Raw genomic sequence first — 10,366 nt, 5'->3', positions numbered from 1 at the left:
AATATATGTATATGAGTGGAGAAAAGAAACACTTGCCAGAATAAAGTGAAGAAATTGGTAACGGAGGATAAGAGGCCAAACTCAATATGACAATGCATGCTATGTTGTGATTTGTGAATAAGAAAAGATTAAAAACCAACCCTTTTTTTTAACAAAAAAAATGTTTAATATGTTTTTTTTTTAATATTTATCTATCTAAGTTAATATAATTCAAATCATTAACTTGTTTATTATTTTGGTATAAACATTTAATAATTAACAATTTTATCCTGACCACAATTATGCTTTTTATTTTTCGACCGCATCTGTTGAACCATGGACATAAGTCCAGATCACCAACACTCTTCTGAACAAGAATAGTATTTGTTTTGTTTTTTCTTTCATAATACCTGTAAAAGAAAATACAATAATTGAAATGGGCCTCTTTTGTATAGATTTAACTACATTTACAAAGGCTATGCAGAAAATTTTGTTAAATTGAAAAAAAGAACAATGGTGGGCCTGGGCTCGGTCAGAGGCCCTTGCCTATACCCAACAAGATTATAGTATAGAATTTTCATTCATTAATTTGAGTTGGTGGTTAGCTCATTTAAACATGCGTCAATTTCTTTTCATAACTAGTATTTAAATACGATTATGCTAGGTGTATATTAAAATCAACTACCAAAGTCAACAACTATATAAAATATATGTTGAAATACAAATATACGTTAAAAATAAATTAAACTACGCATAAATTTTTATACATAAATACATTAGTGATATTCTGATGCATGCGAAATAGAAGCTATTTCTCACAACAACAATAATAATAATAATAATTTGATTTGTATTTTTATTTTTATTTTTTAATATTTTTTACTTCTAATATCTTAGGAAAAAAAAATGAAAATGCTAATTGCAATGATCAATCAAATAGTATGTTCACTATCTACCTACCACTCATTTAAAATTACATCAATTTTTTTTCATTATATTTATATAAATTTGCATTATAAAAAGGTCATTTCTATCTTGATAATACCACTCATTCCCAAAAAATCTTAATTGGATAGAAAGATTGAAAATTGTACTGAACTCTTTCTTAGTGCATTTCCATTGATTGCACAAAAAATTGTATATAGTATTCATTGTTTTAGAAATCTGGGTTCGATTTTGGTTATGTTTTGGGTGATTTTGATTCGTTCCGATTCGAAGTTGTTTTTCACCATAAAAATATATGTTTTAGAGTAAAATTAATAATGTTATATTATATTTTTATACTTCAATTAATATTTTTATATCATATATGAAGACTTGGATCACGAGGGAAGCTAGATAGACGGATGGATGGCGAACTTTGAGTGCGACGGACGCGGCAGTATGCCACTCCTTGCGGCGGTGGTGTAGGCTTACAGTGCTAGGGTTTTTTGACTGGGGTTGTGTGATTTCTTTCTGAACTAGCAAGATACCCGCGCATTGCGCGAACAAGACAAATGAAGACTATAATAACGTAAATATAAAATATATTTGGAATATTATTTGGTATAAAAAATAAAAAAGCATTGATATTGTTTGAAAAAGTATATGAAAATTTTTAAGCAAGAAAAAAGGATAACTATTAAAAAAAATTGTAAGTGTAGTTAGAGAAATATGGAAGCTGACTCAGCATCCTAAAATAGAAAAGGCATTTAGAGATTAGAAGAGTTTAGAAACTTGTTGGTAACTAACTCTCCAGCTCGTCAAATCCAGAAGCGGTGTATAAGTACTATGTAACGCAAAGAACCTTATGCTAATTTTCAATGTGAAAAGATTTCAGATCTAATAATTCTTCCTTCTCTTTCTTCTTCTACTCTCTTCTCTCTCTGTTTCTTCAACAGTTTCTGATACCTTACATGGTATCAGAGCTGGATGATCCATGGAACCTGAATCTAATCCTATCAGAAGCCATGAAAGTACCGCTTCAAGAACTCTAACGAGTTTCTTCAACCAGAATACGTTCGCTGCGTTCTCGTCTATCAAGCTTAACGAGCATAATTTCAAAGATTGGAGGAAGCAGGCCCTAGCATGCATCAAAATGAACAAGCTACAAAATCACTTAGATCCACAAAAAATTCCGTCAAAACTCAACTCGGAAACTGAATCTGCATCAGATACTCCATCATACACTGATTGGGAGGCACAGGAATTCAAATCTCAGCTACAAACACAGGAAGAATTGCTTGAAAGATTTAGGAAAGTAGATATTGGATCTCTTCAAGCAAATCTAACGCAAAAAAGGTGATGCGCCTAACAATAACTCTTACAACTTCAACAATAGTTCCAACAACTTTAGAGGAGGCTATAGAGGTGGACGTACCAGAGGATTCAGAGGCGGAGGCGGCAGATCCTCCTGGTGGCAAGGTAATCGGCCTCAGTGCCAAGTGTGTGGGAAGATAGGACACATTGCATTGCAATGCTACCACCGCTTTGACCAGAACTACACTAATCCACAACTCCAACCTCTCAATGTTGCACCTCCTCCTTCCATGGCATTCCACAACGGCGGACAAGTGCAACATCACACACCATAATCTAGTCCTCAACAGCATGCTGCTCCAAGTCCTTAGCCCTACCTTGCCTTGCCCTCTGCAGTGCCTAATGCCGGCTGGTATCCAGACTCCGGAGCGTCGCACCATATTACCTTCGACCAGAGTAACCTCAACACAGGATCAGAATATGATGGATCACAACAGGTATATGGTGGTAATGGCCAAGGTATGAAAATTACACATATTGAAAATTCTATATTGCATGCATCTCTATCAAATAGACCATTTAGACTGCAAAACCTGCTCCATGTTCCCAACATTTCAAAAAATTTAATAAGCGTAGCTAAGTTTGCCCTGGATAATTGCGTTTTCTTTGAGTTTTGGGCTTATCTATGCAATGTGAAATGTCAGATAACCAGACAGGTTTTACTACAAGGACTCCTTAGGGATGGTCTCTACAAATTTGAAGGAATTTCAGTAAACACAAGTTCCAATACTCCACACACCACCTCACTGCCCCCTCATACACCTATCAGTGCAAACACCTTGACTCAAACACCTCCCTCAACCATAAAACCCAATAAAACAAACACGCACCCTATGCCATTGCTGCTCTTGTTCCTGCTGCTGTCTGCATGGCTCCTGTTTATGCAGCAATCACATATGGGAATAACAGTGAATGTCACAACTCTATAGGAAATGTATATACAAACATTACATGTAAAAATAGTACCCAAACTATGTAGCTATAACATCGAAAGCTTGGTCACCCCAGTGACAAAATAGTTAGTCTTGTCATGAAAGAATGTAATATCCCTCATGAATCAATAAATAAAAAAAATTCTATTCCTACTTTGTGTCATGCATGCTGAAGGTTGTGGTAGGCTTAGAGAAGGGGGGTTGAATCTATGCCTTCCTTTTAAGTTGCTGTTATTACCTTTTTAAAACAAACTTTCAATTCAGGTTCTGTTTGAACTCAGCAGCAGAAATTTATGAGACAAATTATTTTTGTCTCATGAATATCAGAAAACAAAACTCAGCAGAGAAGAGAAAAGCTAACACCAGCATGTATCCTGGTTCGGTTGCCTTGTGCTATGCAACCTACATCCAGTCTCCTCCACAACTATGGAAGAATTTCACTATAGTTAACAGTATTACATACACCAATTTCACAGGATTGACCCAATTATTTCACACTCAAGTTCTAACTTAACTTGACATTGGCTATGCTAATACTTCACTATTCACTCTTAGTGCTAACCCAACTAAGAAAGGGATACCTTACAGGTACAAGATACAAGACACTTAACCAACCTAAAGAAATCAGAAAATAACTCTAGGCTTTTCTCTCAAGTATTTCACTCAGCCTTTTTTCACTCATGGCTTTTACTTGAGTTTCCTCACAATGCCTTTTCTCGCAAGAAATTACAGAAAGATAAACATTGAAAAGTACATTACAATCTGTAAAACATGAAGGAGATTGATTTCATCAACAGCCTCTGTGCTATGCGAAAAAACCAGATTGGCAAGCCTCTGATTCAATTCTTCATACTAGCGGAATGCACCTTTGATTAGGTTACACTGTCCAGTTAGTTGAACTTCTTCAAAGAGCTCTCTCAGAACAAGACCTCTATTCACTGGTTTTCTCTCCTTGGTTTCTGAATGAACAGCAAACCTCTTTTATCTCCTTGCATGTTACTTGGTTCTTCTTCCAAGGTCAACACCTTGAGCCTTGAGCTTCACCAACCCACAGATTCACTTTTTCTCCTTAAACCTTAGAGTAGAAACTTTGCTTCTGACTTCCTCATCTTGACCGAAAGCCATAAAGTAATAACCACAAAGATCTTCCAATGATCAACTTGATCTGAGCCCTTGAAAACCAACTTGGTCCCCAAGACATGTTTGAAACCGTGGATTTACAGCAGAGAGGAACGAAAATTCTCTTTTCCATATAACCCAAAATGGAGATACAGAGAATTGAAGATGAAGAGAAGAAAGAGTGTTGCATGTATGAGGAAATGGGTTACCTTTAATATTTTCTTAAGCTTGATTTGGTTTGAACTCACTGATTTGACATCTGCCTTTCAAGCTTAATCTCTCTCTTTCTTTCTTCTTCGGTGAATGGCGTGTGGGAGAAGCTCTCTCTCTTTCTTCTGTGTTTTCTGACCAAGAGCAAAAGGTGAACGTTGATTTTGTGAGAGCAGGTGAGAGAGTTTTGCTTGCTGAATTCAATCGGGCTTGGATATGGATATGGATATGGTTTGCTTAGCCCGTTTTGATTTCTTTGGTTTTGTTTCTCTTGGGCTTCGCTTGATTTACTAGCCCCCATCCTTGTTGTTTTATTTTGTTCCAATTGGGCTGCTTGTATTGAATTATGGCCTGCAACACATAATAAATAATTAGTAATATATAATTATAATTAATCCACACTAATTATTTATTTGCCAAAAATAATGTTTGTCATCACTAATTAATTTTGTTAATTTCTTAACTCAACACATGCTGCATCAGTAAACTGCATCAGTTACCTCACCCTGAGTCCCTCACACCCTACAAACCTCTAGAACTTGTGTTCTCAGATATTTGGGGTCCAGCCCCTGTTTACAGCAGACTAGGCCACAGATACTACATTTGCTTTATTGATGTTAGCACTCGGTATACCTGCACCTATTTGTTGGAATCAAAGGGCCAAGCCTTTGACGCGTTTGTGAAATTTAAAGCACTCATTGAAAACAAAACAGGCTTAAAGATTAAATCCATCCAAATAGATAATACAAAGGAATATGTCTCAAATGCATTCACAGCCTACCTTACTTCTAATGGAATTCATCACAGACTAACCTGTCCCTACTCCCATCAACAAAATGGGACCGTTGAAAGAAAACATCACCACATCACTGAAACTGTCCTTACACTACTAGCTCAGGCTTCCTTACCCTTATCTTTTTGGGGAGATGCTACCCTCTCTGCCACTTACCTCATCAACCGACTACCCAGCCCTACTCTCTCCTGCAAGTCCCCATTGGAACTCCTCATTGGCCGGAAACCTGACTACTTATTCCTTAAACCGTTTGGCTGTACATGCTACCCCCTCCTCAAACACTACAACCCCCACAAGTTTGACTTTAAATCTCATCAATGTATCTTCATTGGGTACTCAGACAACCAGAAAAGGGTATCGATGCCTATCCCCACTAGGAAAGGAGTTTGTCTCTAGAGATGTTGTCTTTAATGAATCCGAATTTCCGTTTTTCCATCTATTCCCTGCCTCAACTAACCCTCTTCTAGTGTCACAGACTCCAGCCAACCCAGGTCCCCTCCTATTCTCTCTTCATGCTCTGCCTCGCTAGACTCTGGCACCCTCCTCTCTGACCTAGCAGCCCCTCCTTCAACCATCTATCACCTTCCCTGACAATGCTCAATCTATCCAGCCTCTGGCACCCTCCTCTCAGCCACAACAGCCCCTCCCTCAACCCCTCTATCAACCCTCTGGTGCCTCTCCCCTTCCAGCCCCAGTCCAATGCATTAATCACTATCAACCAATCTCCCATAGTCTGATTAGCTATATTGAGAATTTTAGGCCATAATTCCCTTATATTTTGGCTCTGAGGACTGGCATAGACTGCTATGAGGAACCATTTCTTTTCACTCTGAGTTTGGATTTTAACATGTAAATATTGACTATGCTTTTCTATGGTGGTTATGTTGATATCTGGTCTATTCCAGCAGATCCATATGCCTCCTACAAATCCCTGAGCTTCTTCCAAAATAGAGTAAGAGAAACCAAGGTTATGTATCACTCTTTTTGCTGTGTCTCTACTACACTTAGTTTCCAAAAGAATAGCAATGTCTGGTCTATGTTGTCTCATCAATTCTTTAAAGATGCGCCTAAAAGTCTCGCTAGTCGCACCTCGCACATTCCAAATAAGAGTATTCATTAAAACAAAAATGATGATTGAAAAGGTAGATAAACCAGTTGTTAAACAAAAAACAGACAGAAATTAGAAAGCTAAAGCTAAAGAGAAATAAGAATAAAACTCTAATTTACTTTGCACAAAGAGTAAAATTGGAATTAATTAATTGAAATAAGAGTATTCTAGGTATAAAATGTTATTAACATTTCAGTCTCTATCTCTACAAATTTTAGTCCCATGTGTCCCTACTTTTTGGAGGTACTGAAATATTGAAATTTTGGAGATAGAGACAAAAATTTTAGTACCAGTCTCTGAACCAACAAACATAATATTGAATCTCTGTCTCTCAATCTCTATCTCAGTACTTCAAAACAAACGCTACCTTATTTTCGTATTCATTTGTGTCTTTTGTTTAGAAATAGACAAAAAAATGGAATAAGCGGTTTAGGAGGCAAAATTTTTTAAGAATCTATTTAAACATACATTAAAAAAAAACATTAATGTTTTTGGTCACTGCTGTCATTTTGCTCCAATCATCATAGAAGAGACTCAGTTTCCAATCCATTCACTCACTGAAACCTAATTAACCACTCCATCGTCGTATCATCCTTCCATTGCTTTGCTTTGTCATAACCTCATCCTTGTAACATTGAGGTGTGAATTGACACACTGAAATATTTGGAGAGGCACTCGATTGTTGTCAAAACCTGCCAAAGTAGCAAATAAATGAAAAATCTTATTTTTCATTTATTCTTATTACCGCAAGCAAAATTATAACGCTACAAGAAGGAGGCTTGAAAAGAAAGAAGATGGAGATGGAGATGCGAAGCATGGAAGATACAGAGATAGCCACAGACATGACTCCATCCCTCGTCCCTCTCACTTTCTCTCTCCACCACTCCAACCTCCACACTCACTGCTCCTCTTGTTTCTCTCTCCTCCCTCTCTCTCCCATTCCCATCACCCCCTTCCTCTACTGCCCCTCCGTCACTTCCTCTCGTGTCGCTGGCCTCCTCTCCAACCGCCACAAGCTCACGTGCCACAACAACTCCGACGAAGACGAGGTTTCCGAGAGAATCAGCAGTGGAGTCAGAGCCTTGGCCACTGCAATTACGGAGCTGCGAGGGGAGCTGGAGCCGGACGACGCCGTTTTGGAGGAGGCGGAGTGTGCATTGTGCGCGGTGCTAACGAACGCCGTGGAGGTGCAGGATAAGGAAGGGCGCGCACTGGGAATCGCGGTTTATGGTCCGGCGTTCTCTTGGATCAACCACAGCTGCTCCCCCAATGCCTGCTACCGCTTCATCCTCTCTCCTTCTTCTTCTTCTTCTTCGCAGGAATCCAAGCTTCGAATAGCTCCATCTTCCTTTCGCGGTTCTCCTGATTCACGAGTACTTCATCTACTATCTCTATAATAAGTTTCTTCAATTCTGTCTTTTTGCTTCTGTTCTTTGATGAGATAGGAATTGTGCTGTTTTTTGCAGATAGATAGTGGGCTTTGTACTATCACTAATCATTTTCAGAAAGGTCTTCATAAATTTGTATTTTTAATTTTAAATTTAAAAAAGAAATTCAAAATCTTGCTTTATATTTGTTACTGGTTGATTTTTGGTTTGCACTGTTTGGTGAATACTATGATAGTGAATTGGGGTTACTTTTCTGCATTAGAAGAAGAGGAGCAAAACCAAGGCTATGGACCGAGATTGATTGTGAGGAGTATCAAGAGAATAAAAAAGGGACAAGAGATTACCATAGCATACACTGATCTCTTGCAATCTAAGGTATGCTTCATTTTTATTGATCCATGTATTGTATTGTAGAGTATTGTATTGTTGAGTTCTAAGATCCTGATATGTATTCTCATTATGAAGTTGAAGAATGTAATGCATGTAACTATCAGATTCGTTGATGATGGTTTCGGCATTATGAAACGTGTCTAAATTGTATTGATCAGTATATAGCTTTTGATTTTGCATGTTGCATTTGTAGGCAATGCGGCAATTGGATCTATGGTCCAAGTACAGGTTTATCTGCTGTTGCATGCGATGTAGTGTTGTGCCCTTCACATATGTTGATCATGCATTGCAAGTAAGTTGTCTTTGGAATTCACTTTCTACTGTATTTAGCTCAGTCATGGTATCACCAAGATTAGTGATTTCTTTGCCTAGGATGTGGTCATCACAATCTGCAATTTTCCCAAAACATCTCAGGAAATTTCTGTTTCCGGTTGTGATTTTACTAGTTCAAGCTCCAGCTACAATCTTGTCAGAGACACAGCAGAAAGAAGACTGAATGATTCAGTTGATGATATTATATCTGAGTATCTCATGGCTGGTGATCCTGAGCCTTGCTGTGAGAAACTTGAGAAGATTCTTATGCAGGGTCTGTGCGACGAGTTGGACAATGTTGAAGAAACACCACATTATAAGTTCATGTTGCATCCCCTGCATTACCTCTCTCTAAATGCATACACAACACTGGCTTCGGCATATAAAGTTCGTGCTAGTGATATCTTGTCTACAACTTCTACAATATATCAAAACCAGTTAGAAGCTTTCGACATGAGCAGAACCAGTGCAGCATATTCCTTGTTACTAGCAACTACAGCACATCATCTCTTCAATTCCGAATCCTCACTGATTGCATCTCTTGCAAATTTTTGGACAGGTGCAGGCGAGTCTTTGTTGTATCTTGCCAGAAGTTCAGAATGGAGCAAGTTTTTCAAATCAAGTCTGGTTGCTTCTTCGGTTTCCAAGGTCAAATGTTCCAAGTGTTCATTAATGGATACATTCAGAGCCTATATATGTAATGGTAAAATTAGGAATGATGATTTTGAGAATGCATCAAATGAGTTTCTTGATTGCATCTCCCATGATTCAACACAGAAGGTTTGGAGTTTCCTTGTCAATGGTTGCCGTTTTTTGAGATCGATCAAGGATCCTATGGATTCGGGCTGGTTAGTCTCTACCAGCAATTCCAGAGCAACGGATCCCGGAGCTCTGGCTAAGAAAAAATCTGAAGTATGTTACTTACACGAATCTGGAAATAGTATCCAGACCTGTGAAGAACAAACTTGCAATGAGAATGCAAGGGTACACATTTTTGAGCTGGGTGTACACTGCTTAGCATATGGAGGATTATTGGCTGCTATATGTTATGGTCACCATTCCCATTTGGCTTCATATGTTGAACAGATTCTGGATGACAAAAACAATCTTATATTATAAATTTATAATGCTTCCATGAAGTATTGACTTGGAAATTAATTTTTCTAGTTGATACCTGTTCCTGATATTAGTTAAAAACTTCCAGTTCCAAATGAAAATATTTTACAAAACAATGGATCACATTTTTTTTGTCAAGTAGTGGACAGTTACGCTTTGTGTGGATAGGCCCACAAGAGAAAAGCCCATAGGAGTGGTAGTGGAGAGAGTGGAGACTGGGGAATGGGGAGGGACCGATTGGTAACTTCCTTTGTTCCCACTATATATAGCGCACATGCAAAGTTGTAAATCCCTCAAACCCTAATCGATTTCCGCTGCTAAAATCTAGATCATATTCTCCATTCTCTGGTTCTCTTCACATTTTCGCCCAAATTTTTATCTGTTCAGGTGTTTTCTTATTTGTGATGTTTCTGTTTGTTGATTTTTTGCTACTTTGTTTTGTTTTCAGATTGTTGAAATTTTCAAAAGAAAAATGAAATCCGTACCTAAATTTTGACGCATACAGTGTTCTCTGAGCAGTTACATGAAGCTTTGTTTGAGTGATGAAAATCTTGTAGTTAGAACCCTAATTTATAGTTCATAGATTGCCCAATGATGCACAACATAGATTGTTGAGCGGCTACTCGTATTCCTTCATAATCTGATCTGCACTCTCTCTCTCTCTCTCTTTCTCTCTCTCTCTTGAATATACTATTTTCTTTTTTTTTTTTTTTTTGCTTTC

The 10,366-nt window shown here is 37.8% G+C and overlaps 2 protein-coding genes across 9 annotated transcripts in view; one reads left to right on the top strand and one right to left on the bottom strand.

The window, feature by feature from the left end:
• The window catches only part of LOC107644940 (protein SET DOMAIN GROUP 41-like), a 4,551-nt gene continuing 1,118 nt past the window's right edge, over positions 6,934–10,366 (top strand). The window contains exons 1-5 of one of the 8 annotated variants that reach the window (XR_002347676.1): positions 6,934–7,812; positions 7,885–7,948; positions 8,063–8,202; positions 8,411–8,509; positions 8,590–10,032. Coding sequence is in view for 7 of the 8 variants with exons in the window: in XM_016348910.2 (XP_016204396.1) it covers positions 7,234–7,812; positions 7,906–7,948; positions 8,063–8,202; positions 8,411–8,509; positions 8,590–9,648 (1,920 nt within the window). In the remaining variant the exon portion in view is untranslated. Of the gene's footprint in view, positions 7,813–7,884; positions 7,949–8,062; positions 8,203–8,410; positions 8,510–8,589; positions 10,033–10,366 lie in introns of those variants that run through there. The other 7 variants (XM_021103351.1, XM_021103350.1, XM_016348910.2 and 4 more) reach the window with 7 other exon arrangements.
• Positions 10,067–10,366, bottom strand: part of LOC110262699 (trichohyalin-like) — a 14,940-nt gene continuing 14,640 nt past the window's right edge. The window contains exon 2 of the mRNA XM_021103349.1: positions 10,067–10,361. Coding sequence (XP_020959008.1) covers positions 10,203–10,361 — 159 coding nt within the window. The 3' untranslated portion in view covers positions 10,067–10,202. The remainder of the gene's footprint in view (positions 10,362–10,366) is intronic.

Source organism: Arachis ipaensis, chromosome B05, assembly GCF_000816755.2.
Source record: "Arachis ipaensis cultivar K30076 chromosome B05, Araip1.1, whole genome shotgun sequence".
Classification (NCBI taxonomy): domain Eukaryota; kingdom Viridiplantae; phylum Streptophyta; class Magnoliopsida; order Fabales; family Fabaceae; genus Arachis; species Arachis ipaensis.
The sequence above is the reverse complement of the archived record's forward strand: the minus strand, read 5'-3'. Positions and strand labels throughout refer to the sequence as shown.